Consider the following 23,339-nt stretch of genomic DNA (forward strand, 5'->3'; position numbering starts at 1 on the left):
CTCCTTGGAGGATGTACAGATGCAGTGGATGAACATAAATGTGTCAGAAGCGCCCTGGCGGCCTCTTTCAGTAGACTCCAATAGCCAACTCAACACACAGACGAAACGATTCTTTTCAAGGCTTTAATCCTTTTACAACTTAATGACTCTTTCAGATGCTAAGCACCAGCGACTAAAGAAAGGAACAGCAGAGTGGCCTAAGCTTCGAATAGGCAGTTGATCCCCAGTTTGAAAGAGAGTCACTTGAAGACCCTGAACTTATGGGCTAGGGAGAGATCCTCCCTCTTTCCCTTGGGTCCACGGGAGGCGGCCGTTGCTTGCGCGCCAAACGGGCGCTACGCCTCCTTTCCGTGCCCTCCATCGCTCGTTGCTCCCTGCGTCTGCGTCGAGCATCTAGCAAGCCCCCCTCCCGCACTCTCTCACTACCAGGATCACTATCTATCTCAGGAATGCCGGCAGGAGGAGTCTCTGCCAGCTGCTGTGCCTGTGAGGGATGAGCTGGCTCCTCTCCCACGGTTGCTGATCCTCCTCAGAATTAGAACTGCTCTGGGGTTCTATGGGCTCAGTTTCCACCCTGACAAAATGAGACAAACGCACTATTGTGCCATTCTGGGGCTAAAGCCAGACTCAATATTGAGTTCAATTTTAGAACAGGCATGCTCTTTTAAAGCTGATTCCCAACTACTCTTCTGCTAACATGAGCAATGGACAATAACTCATTTTTGGAATAAGAGGGGACTTTTCTTCGCTCCATAAAGCCAATAGCAACAAGAACTTTTACTTCCCCACCAGCCACCACCTTCCTGACATGGAGGGCAAAATCCAAAAAGACGGGGAAGAACTTTAGCGCTTCTATTGCAGCTTTCCTCAGCCAGACACCCTCCAGATGCCAGCCTAGATGAGAATTGTACTCCAACACATATGGAAGGCACTGAGTTGGGGAAAGCTGTTCTACTGCCTAGATTCTCAACTAGGGATGTACGAAAGTTTCACCACGGATCTCGGGGAGGCCGAATGGCAGGACATTCAGCCCCCCGAAATCGGTGGCGGAACGGCCCGCCCCCCCGCCCCTGGGACGAGACTTACCTTGGGCGGATCTTCCTGGTGGCAGCGGCTGCGGCAGCTGCAGCTGCCGGTCTTTCGACCGTCAGCTGCCGCCGCCATTTCCAGGTTAAAACACACAAACAAACAAACAAAAAAACGTGATAGGCTACGTAAAGATTTACGTAGCCCATCACGGCTAGATCTTAAAAAAACACCGTGATAGGCTATGTAAATCTTTACGTAGCCTATCACGGCTGACTTAAAAAACAAAAACAAAAATGCGCGTACGCAAATGGCGGCAGCCAGGGCCGCCGCCATTTGTGTTCCTTATTTTGGCACGTCTTAGTCTACGTAAACATTTACGTAGACTAAGACGGCGAAAATAAGGGGAACGCAAATAGCGTAGACGCTACGCTATTTGCGTTCCCCTTATTTTCGCCGTCTTAGTCTACGTAAATGTTTATGTAGACTAAGATGTGCCAAAATACGGAACGCAAATGGCGGCAGCCGTGGCCGCCGCCATTTGCGTACGCGCAGTTTTTGTGGTTTTAGTCAGCCGTGATAGGCTATGTAAACATTTACGTAGCCTATCACGGCTGACTGCAGGGACGCAAAATCGTTGAAGATTTTGGTGAAGATGTTTCCTCTCTTTCCAGCAGGGGGCAGTGTTGCTGTTTTTATTTTACTAGTTGAGAGAATAGGGATGTACGAAAGTGACTTACCTTTCCGCGGATTATGTTGATGGTGGAGGGGAGGCGTTCCGTCCCTCCCCCCGGAATCCTGGCTGGCCTGCTGTGCTCCGCAGCGATTCTCCCCAAACACCTCATCCACCCTCTGTTTCCATAGGGAAGGTAGCAATATTGACCAAAGCTTTAGAATTCATGGTGTTATTTGCCCCTCGCAAAGTTCATCAAGCTGTCCCTTGCCCCCCAGAAAAGCCCCGTTTCACGTGGAGGTGGCTGTTTCTGTAGCAGAAACCAAAGACTTGGTAGTTTACACAGAGAAATTAACAACAACAAAAAGAATACACCTATTTATCTTCTGGACAACTCTGCCTTGCTCCAGGAGAGAGAGGGGGCATCAACCTCTCTGCTACCCTCCCCACAAAACAAAAACAAAACTTTTAGTGCAAAGGATAAAAAACAACCAAATGCTGGAACTTTGGTGACAAGCAGAGGGAGGAAATGAAAGGAAGGGGAGAGGTGGCTCTTGGAGAAATGTCCTCTCCCAACAGCAAGGCGTACAGAAAGGGATAAAGACGGCACCATGGAGAGAGGCAGGGGGGTGGGGTGGGGGGGAAGGACAGCTGCTCTGCTAAGTGGAGAACAAGCATTGCTAAATTGGACACACAGTGGATCTGCACTTCTCAGTAGCTCCCCATCAGATGTGACAGGCCCCAGGCAGGCAGGCCAGCCCCTTCTCCCTCGGAGCGCCAGAGCAGCACGGACATCCTGGGACTTGTGATTTTGGCACGCGCTCTCTTCACGCTGCACCCCCTCCCTGTCCGCCACCCCCACTACAGCCTGTCCATCCGGAAAGTGTCCTCTGTGGCAGGATCAGCAAGGACCATGTCGGGGTCGTTGAGCATGTGCAGCCCATCCAAGGTCAAGGGGTCAATTTTGAGTTCATCCAGAGGAAACTGAGAATCTGAGTCGAAGCTGATGTCCCCCACCCCGGCCAGAGAGCTGGTCAGGTCCTTCGACAGACTGGGAGGCGATTCCCCGGTCACTAGAAGAGTGGGGGCATGGAGAGAGAAAGAGGAAGACATAGCATTGGTCAGACTTGGCCTGCTTCTCTTTCAACCCGAGCAATTTCCTCAGACGCACTGAATGCTGAACATTAAGAGCCTTTCAGCTTGGGTGGTGGGGAGGTCGACAGAGGACCCAGCTCTTCCGAGAGCAGCTGGCTCATTATCCCAACTGGGGGGGGTGGCAACAGCCACCTCTAATCCTGTGTGTCTGGTATCCACCAGGTGATCTCCAGAGCCCTCAATCAGAAAGCAATCCTCCTGCACACCTCAGCTGCTTTCCTCCATCCAAGCCAGTACGTAAAGGGCACATGAACAGCAACACAGGCCTTGGCGGAAGCACCCCCTCCGCCTTCCCTTCTGCTGCTCACTCCCATGGGCCTGCACCTTGATCATCACAGGGTGCACAAAAAGCGGATGAGGTCTCCCCAAAGGCCTCTATTCCTGGCCACGCTAGAGAATGGACTTACAAGGAGCCCTTTGCAGAGCCAATATTGGCAGGTCAAGACATGGCTCGACTTTTAAAAGGTAGTTGCCCACCAGGACACAGAATCATGGGCTCAAGTGACAGGAAGCCAGATTCCGGCTGAACATCAGGAAAAACGTCCTGACTGTTAGAGCAATACGACAATGGAACCAATTACCTGGGGAGGTGGTGGGCTCTCCCACACTGGGGGCGTTCAAGACGAGGCTGGACAGCCACCTGTCAGGGATGCTCTGACTTGGATTCCTGCATTGAGCAGGGGGTTGGCCTCGATGGCCTTGTAGGCCCCTTCCAACCCTACTATGCTATGATTCTGTAGGACTATACTCTCCAGTACACTGGCTCACAGTGGCAATGAGCGCCACACATTGGCTCTGCATTGTGGGAAGAGCTGCTCCTCCTGTTTGCCTTTCAACCCGCAGCCTTGCATATTCCACTGGATGACCAACAGTCTATTTTAAACTCTTCATATCATAGTTAAAAGGGGGGGGGGGGCTTTGTAGGCCATCCAACCCCCTGTTCAGGTCAGGAAAACCAGAGTGAGAGCATCCCCAACAGAGGGCTGCCCAGCCTCTGCCTGAAAAGCTTCAGGGAAGGAGAGCCTACCACCCCCCTAGGTCATTGGTTCCACGGTCGAACTGCTGCTATCATCACAAAGCTTCTCCTAACATTCCACCCAAATCTGCCCTCCTTAGATCTAGTCCTGCTGTTCTCTGGGATGGCAGCAGAGAACAAGTCTTTGTCATCTTCTCTCTGACAGCCCTTCTGAGATTTGAAGAGGGCTGCCATTACATGTGCCTCCTTGGTCTTCTGCTATTGTGTCCTCCCCCACCCCCTCAGTCTCCCCCTCTCACTTCCCTTACCACTCTTCACTATCTATCTCAGCCCTTCCAGGAGATTCAACAGAGGGGAAACCCCTGCCATACACTCTCCTGGCTGAGGGCCCCTGTCTGCTTTTCACCAAAGACCCATGCCCATAGAGCTGGCCCACCTGTCAGGATGATGTTTGGGATGTTCCCATGGCTGGCATAGTTGAGCTGCTGCGTGTTCTGGAGGCTTCCGGTGAGCCCCATCATGGCCGCCTGGGAGTAGTTGAGGGTGGAGCAGGGACTGTACAGGCTGTTGGAGCTGATGGCATTCTCTATCATGTTGAACTGCTCGAGCTGAAGGAAGGAATCCTGGAGATAACTTAAAAGAGTTCTCTCTCTCTCTGTGTGCACGCGTGCGTGTGTGTGTACAGCAGCCTTCTTCAACCTGGTGCCCTCCAGATGTGTTGGAGTACAACTCCTATAATCCCCCAGCCAGCAGAGCTGATGCAGAGAAACAGAACACTTGCTCACCTGATGGGATAAAGCATTCGTCTGCCTGGCTGTCATCTGCTGATCGTAACAAGAGTCACCGAAGACGCTCCCCAGGACGGAGGTTTGCTGCAAGCAAAGAAACAGGGCACAGGATGGAGAAAAGTCCATGTGTCTCTTGGGCTGAATTTCAGTGAAGACACCAGCTTGTCAAGCCCACCCCCTGAGCATGTTTTGTTGCGTGCTTGGTGAACTCTACGATTAACAAGCCTATGTTCTCAAGTGTTAATTCAAGAGATGCTTCTGTAGGAGTAATTCAGAGGGTGGAGAGAGGAGATAGGAGAGCATGGAGAAAGTGGCACCCTTTGCAGGATCCCCTGAGATAAAGGCTATGCTGCCACCACACTGGAAACACACAAATAGGGGCATGTGCGATCACAATCACACATATTTGAAAAACCACTTCTATCTTAAATTTTAAACATGGAGCAGGGGGGAACCATGGGAGACTTTTTGACTTATGAAATTGCTTGCAAATATGGCCCCCCGACTGCATGGAGATGGTACTGTACCAGGGGTGGGGAACCAGTGTCACTCCAGCTGTTCCTGGATTATATAATCCATCATCCATGACTAATGGTCATGCTGGCTGGGGCTGATGGGAGTTCTAGTCCAACAATCTGGAGGGGTCCAGGGTGGGGAAGGCTGATTTTATTCACCGTTGCACAATAAAATAAAGATATGCATACTTTAAAAAACACACACTCTTTTTGTATTTTGCCTTGTTTTTACAAACTGCCCTGGAAGCTCTGCTGAAGGGTGGTGTCTCCATCTTATTTACTTATTGTATGTCTCTACTGCTTTTCTGAAACCAACCAAGGCAATTTACAAACATTTAAGAACATAAAAACCAAAATGAAATAAAAAACTAGATGAACATTAAAAATAACCTTTAAAAGCCATAATAACAGAATCATCTTTTAAACTATGCAACCTTATACATGTCCCTAAATCCTATTGAGTTCAATGGAGCTTACTCTCAGGTACATTAGGAAGAGGACTACCGCCTAACATCCAACCCATTTTTTTCCCTTCAAAACAATGAATGACATACTTTTAAAGAAGTGTTTTAAAACAATATTGCCACGACCACTTCACATTACTGCAAAGCTCAAAAAAATCTAAGACCCAAGCAGAATAAGGTTCAGGGCGACAGCGTCGCTACTGCATTTGTCCTGCATTTGTTACTAATCAAGCAATGCTGTTAGGACTCAAAGTTTGCAAAGTACTTAAAAAGATGATGCAGAATGCAGAAAAGGATTTGGTCTAAATTAGGAATGTGCAAAGGGTAATGCTCCTGTAAGGTGGCTGCAGGGCCTGAACACCCACATTTATTGCTACTCCTTAATTACATAACAGGGGTGTTTATTTTCTAAGCTCTTTCATATATATATATATATATATATATATATATATATATATATATGGATCTAAAGAGCCTCTTGTTGAGGGTGAAAGAGGAGAGTGCAAAAGCTGGTTTGAAACTCAACATTAAGAAAACTAAGATCATGGCATCTGGCCCCATCACATCCTGGCATATGGAAGGGGAAGAAATGGAAGCAGTGACAGATTTTACTTTCTTAGGCTCCAAGATCACCGCAGACAGTGACTGGAGCCATGAAATTAAAAGACGCTTGCTCCTTGGGAGGAAAGCTATGGCAAACCTAGACAGCATAGTAAGAAGCAGAGACATCACCTTGCCGACAAAAGTCCGCATAATTGAAGCTATGGTTTTCCCAGTAGCAACGTATGGCTGTGAGAGCTGGACTATAAGGAAGGCTGAGCGCCGAATCGATGCCTTCGAACTGTGGTGCTGGACTCTTACGAGTCCCCTGGACTGCAAGGAGGTCAAACCAGTCAGTCCTAAAGGAAATCAACCCTGAGTGCTCACTGGAAGGACAGAGACTGAAGCTGAAGCTCAAATATTTTGGCCACCTAATGCGAAGAGAAAACTCTCTGGAAAAGACCCTGATGCTGGGAAAGACTGAAGGCAAAAGGAGAAGGGGACGGCAGAGGATGAGATGGCTGGATAGCATCACCGATGCAATGAATATGGACTTGAGCACGCTCCGGGAGACAGCGCAGGACAGGAAGGCCTGGCGTGCTCTGGTCCATGGGGTCACGAAGAGTCGGACACGACTGAACAACATATATGTGTGTGTGTGCGTGTGCCTCCTCTTATTAGACAATGCTGAGGCATGTAAACCTTTCCTAAACCCAGATGATTCTAAACCCACTTCTAAGCCCAGATGACAGAGCCTCCCTTCTGTTTGCTTCAGCACCAATGTATGTTCCCCTCCAATTGGCAAAAAGTATAATACATTTTCCCCTTCATGGATCACTGCCTTGTTGTGGCGAAGGGGCTTGCGTAACTCAGTGAAGCCATAAGCTATGCCGTGCAGGGCCACCCAAGACGGACAGGTCATGGCAGAGAGTTCTGACAAAATGTGGTCCACTGGAGAAGGAAATGGCAACCCACTCCAGTATTCTTGCCAAGAAAACCCCATGGAACGTAACACAAGGCTAAAAGAGATGACACCGGAAGATGAGCCCCTCAGGTCGGAAGGTGTCCAGTATACTCCTGGGGAAGAGCAGAGGGTATTTCCAAGTAGCGCCAGAAAGACTGAAGCGGCTGGGCCAAAGCTGAAAGGACACTCAGCTGTGGATGTGTCTGGTGGTGAAAAGAAAATCCGATGCTGTAAAGAACAATTTTGTTTAGGAACCTGGAATGTCAGATCAATGAATCAAGGTAAGTTGGAGGTGGTCAAACCTGAGATGGCAAGATTGAACATCGACATCATGGGAATCAGCGAACTAAAATGGACAAGCATGGGCGAATTTAATTCAGGTGACCATCATATCTACTATTGTGGGCAAGAATCCCTTAGAAGAAATGGAGTAGCACTCATAGTCAACAAAAGGGTGGGAAAAGCAGTACTGGGGTACAATCTTAAAAACAATAGAATGATCTCAGTACGAATCCAAGGCAAACCATTCAACATCACAGTAATTCAAGTCTATGCCCCAACCACTGAGGCTGAAGAAGCTGAGGTTGATCGGTTCTATGAAAACCTACAACACCTTCTAGAACTAACACCAAAAAAAGATGTCCTCTTCATCACAGGGGATTGGAATGCTAAAGTAGGAAGTCAAGAAATCACCGGGATAACAGGCAAGCATGGCCTTGGTGTACAAAATGAAGCAGGACAAAGGCTAATCGAGTTTTGCCAAGAGAACACGCGGATCATAGCAAACACTCTTTTCCAACAGCACAAGAGACGACTCTACACATGGACATCACCAGATGGTCAATATCGAAATCAGATTGATTATGTCCTTTGCAGCCAAAGATGGAGAAGCTCTATACAGTCAGTAAAAACAAGACCTGGAGCTGACTGTGGCTCAGATCATGAGCTTCTTGTTGCAAAATTTCGGCTTAAACTGAAGAATGTAGGGAAAACCACTAAACCATTCAGGTATGACCTAAATCATATCCCTTATGAATACACAGTGGAGGTGAGGAATAGATTTCAGGGATTAGACCTGATAGACAGAGTGCCTGAGGAACTATGGACGGAGGTCCGTAACATTGTTCAGGAGGCAGCAACTCAATCCATCCCAAACAAAAAGAAATGCAAGAAAGCAAAGTGGCTGTCTGATGAGGCTTTACAAGTAGCTGAGGAAAGAAGGGAAGCGAAAAGCAAGGGAGAAAGGGGAAGATATATGCAACTGAATGCAGAGTTCCAGAGAATAGCAAGGAGAGACAAGAAGGCCTTCTTCAATGAACAATGCAAAGAAATCGAGGAAAACAATAGAATGGGAAAGACTAGAGATCTCTTCAAGAAAATCGGAGATTTCAAGGGAACGTTTTGTGCAAAGACGGGCATGATAAAGGACAAAGAAGGCAGGGACCTAACAGAAGCAGATGAGATTAAGAAGAGGTGGAAAGAATACACAGAAGAACTATCCAGGAAAGATCTGAATGTCCCTGATAGCCATGATAGTGCGCTCACTGAACTTGAGCCGGACATCCTAGAAAGTGAAGTCAAGTGGGCCTTAGGAAGCATTAGTAACAACAAAGCTGGCGGAGATGACAGTATTCCAGCTGAGCTATTTAAGATCCTAAAAGATGATGCTGTTAAAGTGCTGCACTCAATATGCCAGCTAATCTGGAACACTCAACAATGGCCGCAAGACTGGAAAAGGTCAGTTTACATTCCAACCCCAAAGAAGGGCAACGCCAAAGAGTGTTCAAACTACCGCACAATTGCGCTCATTTCACATGCCAGCAAGGTGATGCTCAAAATCCTACAAGCTAGGCTTCAGCAGTATGCGAACCGAGAACTACCGGAAGTACAAGCTGGGTTTCGAAGAGGCAGAGGAACTAGAGATCAAATCGCCAACATTCGCTGCATCATGGAGAAAGCAAGAGAATTCCAGAAAAATGTCTATTTCTGCTTCATTGACTACGCTAAAGCCTTTGATTGTGTGGATCACAACAAACTGTGGCAAATTCTGAAAGTGATGGGAGTACCAGACCACCTTACCTGTCTCCTGAGAAATCTGTACGAGAGTCAAGAAGCAACAGTAAGAACCAGACATGGAACAACTGAGTGGTTCAAAATTGGGAAAGGAGTATGACAAGGCTGCATAGTGTCGCCCTGCTGATTTAACTTATATGCAGAGTACATCATGAGAAACGCCGGGTTGGATGAATCACAGGTCAGAATTAAGATTGCTGGGAGAATTATCAACAACCTCCGATATGCAGACGATACCACCCTAATGGCAGAAAGCAAAGAGGATCTAAAGAGCCTCTTGTTGAGGGTGAAAGAGGAGAGTGCAAAAGCTGGTTTGAAACTCAACATTAAAAAAACTAAGATCATGGCATCTGGCCCCATCACTTCCTGGCATATAGAAGGGGAAGAAATGGAAGCAGTGACAGATTTTATTTTCTTGGGCTCCAAGATCACCGCAGACGGTGACTGTAGCCATGAAATTAGAAGACGCTTGCTCCTTCGGAGGAGAGCTATGGCAAACCTAGACAGCATAGTAAGAAGCAGAGACATCACCTTGCCGAAAAAGGTCCGTCTAATCAAAGCTATGGTTTTCCCAGTAGTAATGTATGGCTGTGAGAGCTGGACTATAAGGAAGGCTGAGCACCGAAGAATGGATGCTTTCGAACTGTGGTGCTGGAGAAGACTCTTACAAGTCTCCGGGATTGCAAAGAGGTCAAATCAGTCCATACTAAAGGAAATCAACCCTGAGTGCTCATTGGAAGGACAGATACTGAAGCTGAAGCTCCAATATTTTGGCCACCTAATGCGAAGAGAAAACTCTCTGGAAAAGACCCTGATGCTGGGAAAGACTGAAGGCAAAAGGAGAAGGGGACGGCAGAGGATGAGATGGCTAGATAGCATCACCGATGCAATGAATATGAACTTGAGCACACTCCGGGAGAGAGCGCAGGACAGGAAGGCCTGGCGTGCTATGGTCCATGGGGTCACGAAGAGTGAGACACGACTGAATGACTGAACAACAACAATAATACATTTTGGTTCCATGGTATGCAGCCACTTGCAACTCCTGCTCTGACACTGGATATATTTTTAAGATTGCTGCATTGAGCAGGAGGTTGCTTCAGAAGACCTCCAAGTTCCCTTCCAATTCTAAGTCTGTGAATTACTATTTCAAGAAAACAAAACACACACACTTATTTTTGTCATGCCTTTTAGGGCCAAGCACAAGTCATTACCATAGAATAAAGACCAAAACAATCCATAAAACAGCCTCAGATTAAAATTTGGTGAGCTGGCAATAAAATCAGTGAAAGACTTGGATGGAATTAAAGATGTGTTTGAAAACCACAAGAGGCTTCCTGGGCATGATGGGACTTGCAGTCCCACACATCTGGAGAGTACCAGGTTGGGGAAAGCTGTTCTACACAATACATTTCAGATTCTTAGAGTAAGCATTGGTTTCATAAGAAAGGAAATAGTGCTTATAAATTCCAGTTCAGGTCCTCCACCCCCACCCCCTGTATTGGTTTCAATTTTACAGAAATATTTCATCTCTACATCTCCAAGACCGAACTCTCCATGCTTTCTCCCCACTCGATGTCCAAGCCTGAACACCTTTCAGAAGCACTGAGGGCCACAGCCCAGTGAGAGAGCACCTGCTTTGCATGCAGAGAAGGTAGACCAGTTGTCTAACTTGGTTCAAGGCTACTTATGCACCTGTTTGGGGGCAGCCTTTGGGGTTAAATCAAGGGAAGGATTTTGGTGTTCTGCACGTATTGCTGACCTTTGTTTTGGCCTGCTGTTTTTGTTAAATGCCACAAGCCCCATGCTTCCTATAGCGGCCCAATCAACATCGCAACCTAAGACATCGCTTGCTCCATCAGGAACATGCTCTAAAAAGTATTTCATACTTGGGTGAGAGGGAGGATGCATTCCAGCTCCCAACGCTTTGGTAAAATTTGAAGTCTTCTTGCAGACTCAAAATTCAGTGGTGTTGGATTCGCCTTCCTGGTCAATGCTTTTGAAAATCCATTAAAAACCAACAATGCTTGACAAACTTTGGAATACCACCTCCTCTAAAAGTTGCAATGGCAAAATTTGTCCCCTCACGGCTATTATAAAATACTTTAATTTATAACTGCAGTGGAACAAGACTGTGTAATCGGCACTCTGAAACAACTCAGTAGACCTCCAAGAATAGATACAGATATATAAAGTTTCCCCCCTAGGAATCCTAAATGTGTTGTTTTAATAACTTTGCCAGCAACAAAAGCTGCTGTGAAGATATTAACAGGGAAGTTTTTCACCACTTCAGCATCCAAGATCAGTCTCTCCACTGGTTTGGCTAGGAGAAGCTCCCTGCAGAACCGGGGGTGGGGTGGTGGTGCTCCATCAACAGTTTGCTCTCTTCCATTAATAAAAACCTTGGCCATGCATTGCTACAAGCAAGCCAAGAGGTGGAATACAGCACCCAGAGCATGGCTTTATTATTGAAAGAGATTGATCCAGCAGGTAATGCAGCCTGGCCCTTAAAACAATTGGCTGGAGATGGAACCTGACCCCAAAGCAACTTTGAAGGGCCAATGCACCCTGTCTCTATCCCCCCCACCCCGCCAACCCCAAGTATAACATGACATAATGTTTGTGTGCAGTTTCACTTTTCCTGCATGAATGTGCGAGGCAGAAGGTAACAGAGGCAGGGCCTTTCTTGTTGTGGCACCGCATCTCTAGAACAGTCTGGCAGTTTACTATGGACATTTTTAATTTTTGGCTCTGCTGCATCCTATTTTTATTGATCCACCACAAACTATCATGGCTAAAAGCCTGGGGGTGGCCTTCCCCTTCCAGAAGGGCATAAGGCCCTGTTGGATGAGGCCAATAGTCCATGTCAACTGGCATCCTCTTGACAACGGTAGCCAGTCAAGATGCTTTTGAAAAGCCCGTAAGCAGGGCATGGAGGACACAGCCCTGTTCTATTTGTCCCCAGAATGTAGTATTCATTGGAGATGGCAGCTAATAGCCACTGAGAGACCTCTCTTCTTCCATGAGGTTGTTTGCTCCCTGGCAAGTGGTATTCAAAGGTAGGTTGCCTCTGAACATGGGAAGCCCCACTTAGCTATTGTTCTAACAGCCCATGATAGTCCTTATCCTCCTCCATGAGAACAGTAATTAAAAACAAAACAAAAAACAACCTTGTGGCAGCAAGTTCCACATGTTAATGCAGGGGTTCAGAACCACTTTCAGCCCAAATTCCATTGCGGAGAAGCTCTCCGGGGGCCACATGGTAGGCAGGGCCAAAGGCAAAAGGGACAGGGCCAAAAATACCAGCATATTGTAGATTCAAGGTCTTACTGCCAGTAACTAAAACTTAGGAGATGCATTTCAACCTTTTAGAATAGGGAAGAAAACTGCACAAAAGCCAGGAAACCACCAAACAATTGGTGAATGGGAGAAACGGCATAGCCACTTGGGAATTCCTGTAGGGTCGGATTGGGACCCCCAGAGGGCTGGACATTCTGCACTCCTCATTTAATGCCTTGTGTAAAGCCTTTCCTTTTTTTTTGTCTGGCAAGGGATGGATGTGTGCATTTCACATACACTCATTCCTATGTCTGTTCTGCTCTGTTTCTGCATTGATGTGTTGATTTCACTTGGATTCCTGCATTGAGCAGGGGGTTGGACTCGATGGTCTTGTAGGCCCCTTCCAACCCTACTATTCTATCATTCTTGGTTCAAAACTCTGCATGGAAATTCATATTTAAGTACATATTTAAAGATGTCATTTTGAATGCAGTCTCACAATTATTTATTTATTTTATTTAAAATATTTCTTGGCTGCCTTTCAGAGCAGAAGCCCTCCCAAGGCAGCTTACAACAATAAAATACATAAAACAATTAAAATATTAAAAGTGATAAAAATGTAAAAACAATAAAAGCCAACAATAAGCAATTAAACCCAACAATAAAAGCAACAATTATGTTAGCAGCAGCAACAGTAGCAGTCATATCAGTAGGCGGCCAAGGTAAAATAATATGTTTTCAAGGCCTTCTTAAAAGACCGCAATGAGGGAGCATGGCAGACCTCCAATGGCAGCTTGTTCCAATGATGTGGGGCCACTGCAGAGAAGGCTCTTTCATGTGTGTTCACCCACTTGACTGCTCTCGCAGGTGGGCAAATGAGAAGAGCCTCCCTTTCTGATCTTAAAGCGTGGGCAGGCTGATATGGGTGTAGGGACCAAGTTACCATCAAGTAACTTGGTCCCAAACGGTTTAAGGCTTTAAAGGTCAAAACCAGCACTTTGAATTGGGCTCGGAAATGCACCAGTAACCAGTGCAGCTGGCGCAGTATAGGTGTTATATGATCGAATCGCCTTGCCCCCACCAATACTCAGGAGGCCGCATGCTGCACAAGCTGGGGTTTCTGAACCGTCTTCAGAGGCAGCCCCACATATAGCGCATGTAGTCCATCCTGGATGTGACTAGTGTGTGGATAACTGAGGCAAGGTCCTCTCCAGATAGGGCCGCAGTTGGCGTACCAGTCTAAGCTGGTAAAAAGCACTCCTGGACACTGCAGCCACCTGGGCTTCCCCAGTTACCTCAGAGTCCAGGAGGACTCCCAAACTGCACATTTGGTCTTTCAGGAGGAGTGTAACCCCATCTAAGACCAGTTGTGAACCTCCATCCGAAGTAGTTGGTTTCCCAGCCCACAGTACCTCCGTTTTGTCTGGATTAAGTTTCAGCTTGTTCACCCTCATCCATCCCCAAACAGCCCCCAGACACTGGTTCAAGAGTTCCACAGCCTCCCTGGGATGTGCAGATGGAAACGACAGGTAGAGCTGAGTATCATCTGCATACTGATGATATTTCAGTCCAAACCTCCTGATGACTTCCCCCAGCGGTTTCATGTAGATGTTAAAAAGCATGGAGGACAAGATAGAGCCTTGCGGCACCCCACAGGCTAATAGCCATGGGGTAGAACCGAAGTCCCCCCCCCCCACCTTCTGAGACCACTCCTCCAGAAAGGACCGGAACCACTTTAAAACTGTGCCTCCCAAGCCCAGTCCAGATAAACGATCCAGAAGGATACCATGGTTGATGGGATTGAAAACCACTGAGAGGCACAAAATACACATTTCCAAATGGACAGTATCCTAAAATACACATTTTTAAAAATACGTTTCAGTATTTGGGGGGTGGGGGTTGAGGCAGGAACTGCACTGTGAAATTCGAAGTGCGACACCCAGTGTATAAATATGTCCCACTCACACATCAGTCTGGGAGGTGGTGGATCAGGTCAGTCTGCACCAGGATTTGCAAAGGTTAAATATTCCTCAAGCATCTCTACTATACAACAGCCAGCTCATTTCTACACCTCTCACCATTTTGATTGAGAATATTTTGAAACAGCCTTCCCCAATCTGGTGCCCTCTAGATATGTTGGACTATAACTCCCAGAATCCCCCAGGCAGCATCACCAGCTAGGAGATTCTGGGAGTTATTGTCCAACACATCTGAAGGGTGCCAGGTTGGAGAAGGCTGTTTTAAAATAATTTTAAAAGGCGGTTGGGAGGGGGAGTCAAAGACATAAAAAGTTGGACAATGGGAAATTAAGAAGGAAAAGGAAAAAAACAACAAGAAGAAGCATGGAATCCAGAGGCCTTAGAAGCATACAGTCCCTTACTTGAGGGGAGGTGCCAGGAGAGAAAGCTTGATTGGAGACAGGAGAGGTGGGAGACTGGTTGGCCGGGGAGCCAGCATTGCTGCGGTATTGCTGAAGTGAGCCCTACAGAAGGACAAAGAGAGAGAGAGACCAAGGGGTAAAGAAGGAAAAGGGAGTGAAATCACAGGTTGCTTTTGTGTACAGCTGGGATGAAGGTGGGGCGGGGGGGGAGAGAATGATATGAGAGGAGAAGAAAAGGGAGGAAAGTCCTTGACGAGCCCAGCACGTTAGCTAGTACCGTTAAACAATGCCCTGAAAGGTCACGAACATAAAAGGGAAAGGTGTTCTAACCCCCAGGTTTCTATTTCAGTTTTTTGGGATTAGGGTGACCAGAACTGTCCACAATATTCCAAAACACCAGCTGTTTTTATATCCAATCCCTTTCCTTAAAATCCCCAGTGAGGAATTCACCTTTTCCCTCTTCTCCAGCACATGGCCTGTGTCCAAATACCTCAAGAAAGGCCACCTTTAGGTGTAGCTCACATGTTGCTGTTATGCCCACTGTGCAAAACACACCCACTAGACCACCCTTTGAAACTAACCTTTTGGTATTCTTCACAGAAGTCCTGTGGCCACTAACACAAACAGGTCTGTGGTGATTCTGAACTTTCCAGCATCTATGTCTGAATTTGCGAGATCTGTGCTAAGTGAACTCTCCTCTCAATGCTTTTTCTGACCCTTCAAAGGATGGAACCAAAACGTAGCCAGGAGTACATACATATGCCAAGAGAGCTCGGCTATCGGATGGCATAGAAATAAATAAATAAATAAAATTCCACACAAGAGCAGTAAAATCACTGGATGTGTGGGTTTTTTCCGGCTTTTTGAGAGTCTCAGCTTTATATCAAAGAGTTAAGATACTAGATCACATTGTTATGAAGATAGCGCTCTTCAAGGACTTGAAAGGTTGTCCCAGAGAGGAAGGCCAGGATCTCTTCTTGATCATCCCAGAGTGCAGGACACGGAATAATGGGCTCAAGTGACAGGAAGCCAGATTCCGGCTGAACTTCAGGAAAAACTTCCTGACTGTTAGAGCAATACGACAATGGAACCCATTTCCCAGGGAGGTGGTGGGCTCTCCCACACCGGAGGCATTCAAGACAAGGCTGGACAGCCATCTGTCAGGGATGCTCTGACTTGGATTCCTGCATTGAGCAGGGGGTTGGACTCAACAGCCTTGTAGGCCCCTTCCAACCTTACTATTCTATGATTCTGTGATTCTAAATGCTTGGACATGTGTGGGCACCTGTCCAAGTGTTGGAGCAAAGAAGGATTCCTAGCAAGCCAGGAGTGGGGAGGGGGGCTTCAATGCCTCCATTATGAAAAGCCACAATCAAAGAGGCAAAACAAGAACAGTTGTGGAAACTGACATAATTTATAAAGGTTTCAGAATATGGCTTTTCTTGTCACAAGTATTTCTGTCTTTTAAGCAACAACAACTCTGAGCCCTGCTTAATGCTAAAATGTGAACACTTTTGCCAACAGCTCAATGTGAAGATGACTTTGTGGAGGAGAGGGGGAAGGAAGGAGGGGATAGAGAAAGAGAACACAAACTGCTGAATTGAATAAGAAGAATGAAGAAGAAACTGAACCTCCACACTTGCATTCCTGTTTCAGTTTCAGTTTCAGTTACTGAGGCCTGAGGATGCGGACCTGTGTGCTCGACCCTTGCCCTTCATGGCTTCTTACATCAAACAAGGAGGGGATGTCTGGCTGGGTCCAGGAGGTTGTAAATTCCTCCTTGAGAGAGGGAGTGGTGCCTGCCGCTTTAAAAGAGGCGGTAATTAGACCACTCCTGAAAAAGCCTAACCTGGACCCAGAGGATGTTAACAATTATAGGCCAGTGGCCAACATCCCCTTCCTGGGCAAGGTGCTTGAGCGGGTAGTTGTAGGACAGCTCCAGGCACTGTTGAATGAAACGGATTATCTAGATCCATTTCAATCGGGCTTCAGGCCTGGTTTTGGAACGGAAAGTGCCTTGTTCGCCCTGTGGGATGACCTCTGCCGGGAGAGGGACAGGGGGAGTGCGACCCTGTTGATTCTTCTGGACCTCTCAGTGGCTTTCGATACCATCGACCATGGTATCCTTCTGGATAGGTTGTCTGGGTTAGGAGTTGGAGGCACTGCACTACAGTGGTTCTGCTCCTACTTGGATGGCAGATTCCAAAAGGTGGTGCTGGGGGATTATTGCTCTGTGCCATGGCAATTGTGCCATGGGGTTCCACAGGGCTCTATTTTATCCCCCATGCTGTTTAACATCTACATGAAACCGCTGGGGGAGGTTATCTGGAGGTGTGGGCTGAGGTGCCATCAATATGCAGATGACACCCAGCTCTACCTCTCTTTCTCATCAAACCCAGGTGAGGCAGTGGCTGTTCTGAATCAGTGCCTGGGCACGGTAATGGACTGGATGAGGGCCAATAAACTGACACTCAATCCAGACAAGACGGAGGTACTGTTAGTGGGTGGTTCGTCTGCCCGGCTAGGTGATATTCAACCTGTTCTGGAGGGGGTTGCACTCCCCCTAAAGGATCAGGTGCGTAGTTTGGGGGTGCTCTTGGATCCAGAACTGTCACTTGAGGCACAGGTGAACTCAGTGGCACGGAGCACTTTTTATCAGCTTAGGCTGGTATACCAACTACGCCCTTATCTGGACAGAGATAGCCTAGCTACAGTTATCCACGCTCTGATAACTTCTCGTCTGGATTACTGCAATGCGCTATACATGGGGCGGCCTTTGAAAACGGTCCGGAAACTTCAGCTGGTCCAAAATAGGGCAGCAAGATTGTTAACAGGGACTGGCCTGCGAGCTCATATTACGCCAGTACTTTTCCAGCTGCACTGGCTGCCAGTCCATTTCTGGGCCCGATTCAAAGTGCTGGTGTTAACATTCAAAGCCCTGAACGGCTTGGGGCCAGGTTACCTGAAGGATGGCCTCCTCCCATATGTGCCTGCCCGGACCTTAAGGTCATCGTCTTCTCCGTGAGCCCCTGCCAAAGAAAGTGAGGCGGGTGGCTACTAGGAGGAGGGCTTTTTCTGCTGTGGCACCCCGGCTCTGGAATGAGCTCCCTAGTGAGGTTCGCCTGGCACCTACACTGTATTCTTTCCGCGCCAGGTGAAGACCTTTTCATTTTCCCAGGCATTTTAGCATTTTAGCTTTCTAAACTTTTAGCTTTGCTGTTTTAAATCTGTATTTTAAACTCCTGCACTGCTGCTAGGTTTTATTGTGGTTGTATTGTTATATTGTGGTTTTAATGTTCTATATATTTTAAATTGTTTTATTGTGTGTTGTTTGGTTTTAATTTTTGTGAACCACCCAGAGAGCTTCGGCTATTGGGCAGTATAGAAATGAATGAAATAAATAAATAAATAAATAAATAAATAAATAATTAATTAATTCCTGGCAGTCATTAAAGGAGAGTTGAAAGGCTGTGTTCAGATGTTATGATAAACCATGGTTTATCACGACAGGAACAAGCCCAGCCTCCCACCAGGCGCACACCCTCCCCCTGCCCCTTTCCTCCTCTAGTAAAACTGTGAGGAGGTGTTTGGAAGCTTTTACTTCCACTCTTTGATTAACCGTGGCTTACCATGTTGTCTGAACCTGACAATCTTAATTAGCAGTTTGTTTGCAACAAGCCAATCTCAGACTATGGGTTGTGATGAAGTTGGCTTGTTTCAAACAAACCAGCGAGGATTAACTGCAGTCCAGGGTTTGGATTAAACTGCAGTTAATATAAAGTGGGAGCTTCCAATCTTCTCCTTGTGGCCATGCCAAAGGAGGAGGAGAAAGGGAGCGCATGAACTGGAGGCAGGAGAGGGGGGGAAGAGACTAGGCCCTTTCCTATCACAATAAAGCATGGTTTATTGTGACATCCCAACACAACCAAGCCTCTGGTGGGGACTCTGTGGACTGAAAGCAGGACCTAAACTAATTAGCTACCTGGAACTCCGCATTCAGGCTTCAAATTGGTGGGTAGTATGAAGCTTCTGGATTGGCTAGGCCTGGTATAAGCATTGGACCTCCAGCTGCCCTCTTCCTTTGCTTGATGAATAAAGACTTTCCTTCTGGCTGCACTGTGGGCTCCAGCCATTGAACTCAGGGGTTCTGAATAGTTGAGCACACAGCTGCCAGGTCTTCATTTGATTATATTGCCCATGGGAATCACCTGGCTCAAATACTTCCCACCACTCCACTTCCTCGAAACTCCAGGGGTAGGAGATTGCTTGCCAGGATAAGGTGGATTGGGCTTTATGCATCTAGGCTTTCCATGGGAAACAATGACCAGGCCCAAGGTTAGGGAAGGCTACACCTTGGCCTAAAAAAAATGATGTGTCCTCAGTTTCCTGCACATACTCTGTAATTACATTCAGGGTTTCATCCATGGAGTTTGGTTCCCTTTATTGAGACATCAGAACCACCATCCCCAACCTGGTGCTCTCCAGGTGTATTGGACTATATCACCCAGCATCCCCCACTGGGAGTTGTAGCCCAAAGTATCTGAAGGACACCAGGTCGTGGAAGGCTGCATTACAAGAAATAGGCTCAACAGCTCTGTTACATTCCACAGATGTCAGGCTGGGTTAAACAGCAGAATAGGCCCAGAAACCTGCATACCTTCCCTGCATGTCAAAACCGTAAATAAAACCCATTCAGGAACCCAGCCTCCAACCAAGACCCTCAGGAATTGTAGTTCTACCTTAAGATATTCCTAACCTGCCCCCATCACAGAAATCTCCATAACACATGGAGAACTACATCCTGCAGAGGCCATCAGGGAAAGTGGTGGTAGTTAAAACTGGTTTGAAACTGTTTTCAATTTGTGGCATTGACACACCCCAAGAGCACAGAAATGCAGGTTTTCCAGGAGGCAGCTGCCCTTGACCACCTGGCAGCATGAGGCTACTGGCTTGGCCAGGCCTGGCATAAATGCCAGGGGCCCAGCTGTCTTCTTACATTCTATATCAGCCTTCCCAAACCTGGTGCCCTCCAGATATTTCCAACAACAACTCCCAGCATCCTGAATTATGACCATGCTGGCTGGGGTTGATGGGAGTTGAAGTCCAAAACATCTGGAGAGCACCAGGTTGGTTCTGGGCTTGGCCTGAACCCCCCACGATGCTTTGCAAGTGATCGCTGGGAAGCTGTGGGATGCCACCTCCCCACCAGGAAGGACAAGGATCGCTGGCCTTCCTGGGGCTTCCTCCTCCCCATCAAGCTTACCGAACTGATGTCTATCCCCATGGAAGTCTGGGTTTGGCTGCCCGGAGGAGACTGCGGGTTTGTGGAAGGGATGGTGACCGAGAGCGGGGGGAGCTGAACTCCTTGCTGCAAGCCGGAGGTCTGCTTCAGGGAAGCATTGGGCAGTAGGGCACTCGCCACTTGGGTCTGCTGCTGCTGCTGTGTGCTTGTTTGGGTGAAGAATGGGTAGGGCGGAAGCTGCTGTTCCATGGAGAGCGCATCCATCGCCACGGCCTTCAGAGGGAGAAGACAGAACAGGGTCACCAGATAAGGACCAGATCTGCTCAGAACCAGCATTTTCAACATGCATGTCAACACTAGGAACAGGGGGAGGCTCTCCTTTGAATGACCTGGCCTTACAAACAGACTAGTCCCCAAACATAAGGTCTGCAAGAGCAGACCAGCAGTCCAATTAGTTCACCATCCTGCTTACCACAGCAGCCAGCAAGACACCTCCAGGAAGGCCACCAGCAGGAGAAGGCAACACTGCACCCCTTTTTGTCCCAGCATCTGCTGCTTGAAGGCAGACTGCTTCTGAAGGTGGAGGTTCCATATAGCCTGGGGTGGGGAACCTCTTTCAGCCTAAGGGCTGAATTCCATTTTGGAGGAACTCTCGGGGGCCGAATTCCAGGGGTGGGCAGGGCCAAAGGCAATAGGGGCAGGGCCAAATTACAAAGAATTCGAGCATATTTTAGCTTGAGGCTCCTACTGCCAGTAAGTAAGCCTTAGGAGAAGCATTTCAACCTTTTAAAATGGAGAAAATGACCTTGCAAAAGCCCTGAAACTACCATGCAATCAGCGGTCAGGAGAAAGGGAGTGTGCCCATCTTGGGAACCCCAGAGAAATGGATTGGGACCCCCAGAGGACTGGATTTGGCCCCTTGAGCCTGGCAGGAAAAACCATAAGGGCTACCTTCATGCCCTGCATGTGGACTTCCCACAGGCATCTAGCTGGGAAACAGGATGCGGGACTGGAGGAACCTTTGGTCTTCTCTAGGAGGGTTCTCCATCCGTTTCTAGTTACAGGCATCCTTGGTGCAAGAGCTTTTGTTTCTTTTTGGCACAGAGTAGTCTCCCCAGCAGGCCCAGAGTACCCTAGGACTTTGGGGGGGGGGTCTTTGCTCCAAGGTGGTGTTCCTGAGACAGTGACTGGTAAGTAGGTGCCTGGCATTGACAATATGTGGACAAACTCCAATCAAACTCTGATAATACATGGACAAACTTCACACCATCAAGCTTGGATCGCTGATAGGGTGAAGGCAGAGAAATACACATTTGCTGATGCTGATGACCTTCGAGGGAAGCAAAAGCTACCATGAACCATTAGCAAATTGAATAAAGAGGATGGCGTGCGTGCATACACACATACACACACATGGGCAGACTGCGTCCAGTGGAAAGAAGTTTTGTTCAGGAGGTTTGGGAGGAAAGGGTTAGCGAAGATACCAACATAGAGAATGTCTGGGGAGTGAGGGGTGGTGGTGGTGAGCAGCTTCAGAACTGTGCAGAGTATTTCTGTCCCTAGCCCTGTTTCTGCAGCCAGCCAACAGCAAGAGGAGTGGTGACACCTTGACAGTTCTTGGCAAGCTACAAAGGGCTATGGCAGCCTTTCCCAACCTGGTGCCTTCCAAATGTTTTGGACTTCAACTCCCAGCATTCTTGACCATTTGCCATGCTTGCAAGGACTGATGGGAGTTGACGTCCAAAATAACTGGAGGGCACCAGGCTGGGCTATGGTATAACAGCTGGGTATTCACAGAGGCCATGGGGGAGTGGGGGGAACAAACCAGCATTAGGTGAGGCAAACTGTGGTTTGTTTGATGGTCTCGAATTGGGATCCTGGCTTTTCTAACAAATCACAGTTAAAGCCAACTACTGATGTAGCCAAAGAACCTCAAACCAGGAGGACTGTGGATTTGTCACTGGCTCACTACACCCATGAGCCACCAGGGCCTGGTGGTTGCAGGAGGAAGAATGTCTGTGCAATGCCAAACACAACCCAACGTCCTCCTGGGAATCAGGTGACACCAGAAAGCCAATCCGGTGCCAGGGTCTACTATATAGCTCCCAGCTTCACTGCATCCCCTCAGTTTGAAGAGTTTGTCGCTGAGGGAGTCTACCACATTAACCTTCTGGGCTTCCAGACTGCTTGGAGCATCCAAAATCCACAAAACACATTCCTACCTGAGTGATGGGTGACAATGTAGGAGACACCTGTTGGGGCTGGGTTCTCCTTGAGTCTGCATTCAGTGAAAGGGGGCTGATGGACGGCTGTCGGTGCTGCTGAGAAGAGGCTTGCGTCGTTGTCATTCCTGCCGCCGAAAGAGGGAATCAGCATGTGTGACAAGATTCCAGAGGGATTTTCCAAACATTTGTTCTCACATCAAAGGGACATTCTGACATGACTGATTTGGAACATGCTTAGGATACATAATCTGGACTACTCCCAAACCTCCGTATTTACAAATCTGTCTAGCCATAGGGCCAGGAACTTAACATATTATGGAGCTGCCTAATACCAGGAAAGATGACTGCTCTATCTAGTTTGGTACTGTGCATTCTATCTGGCAGCAGCTCTCAAGGGGTCCAAGCCCTATGCAGAGATTGAACCTGGGACCACCTGAATGTGAAGCAGGTGTTCTACCACTGAGCTATGGTCCCATCTCATCCTCATAGCTATTACCATGGAGTGTGTTTCTTAGCTGCCATGGAACCTTGATAATCTCAACTTGCAATTAAGAATTGTCAAGTTCCTAGCCCCTATGGTAGCAAAGAATTGTAATGGTGGTTAGAGGAGGATCTCAGGTATAGCAGGGGGAAAGCTAAGTCATCTTACAGCTGAGGTTGTGTGCATATTTACATTTAAGTGTATGGGTTTGGGGTGTTTGTTTGTTTTTAGTTATTTTACACTCTGAGCTGAACATACAGGAGCAAGTAGGATCTACATTAATTATTCTTTATTTTTTGGATTTTCCTCCTTTCCTCCTTCTAAGGAGCTCAGGGTGGCATCCATGGTTCTTGCTCTACCTCACAGAGAACCAGGACTTGTCTTACAAACAGTGATTCCCAAACTGGGTAGGAGAGGCACACACTAGTCTTCCAAAAGAAGGCCCAAAGGGTGACTTGCAAAATTAAGCCATCAGGTTAGGAACATAAGAAGCTGCCTTACACGGAGTCAGACCCTGGGTCCATCTAGCCCCATATTGTCAACACTGATTGGAAGCAA

General features: G+C 47.6%; 1 protein-coding gene across 1 annotated transcript in view; it reads right to left on the minus strand.

The window, feature by feature from the left end:
* Nucleotides 1-1,915: 1,915 nt before the first annotated feature.
* LOC146333969 (CREB-regulated transcription coactivator 1-like) overlaps nt 1,916-23,339 on the minus strand; it is a 132,304-nt gene continuing 110,880 nt past the window's right edge. The window contains exons 9-14 of the mRNA XM_084825136.1: nt 22,298-22,425; nt 20,097-20,348; nt 14,834-14,935; nt 4,616-4,702; nt 4,267-4,438; nt 1,916-2,772 (exon numbers count right to left, since the gene is read on the minus strand). Coding sequence (XP_084681262.1) covers nt 2,561-2,772; nt 4,267-4,438; nt 4,616-4,702; nt 14,834-14,935; nt 20,097-20,348; nt 22,298-22,425 — 953 coding nt within the window. The 3' untranslated portion in view covers nt 1,916-2,560. The remainder of the gene's footprint in view (nt 2,773-4,266; nt 4,439-4,615; nt 4,703-14,833; nt 14,936-20,096; nt 20,349-22,297; nt 22,426-23,339) is intronic.

Source organism: Heloderma suspectum, chromosome W (genome assembly GCF_057233095.1).
Source record: "Heloderma suspectum isolate Gila_16-S chromosome W, 16-S_ref, whole genome shotgun sequence".
NCBI classification, from domain to species: domain Eukaryota; kingdom Metazoa; phylum Chordata; class Lepidosauria; order Squamata; family Helodermatidae; genus Heloderma; species Heloderma suspectum.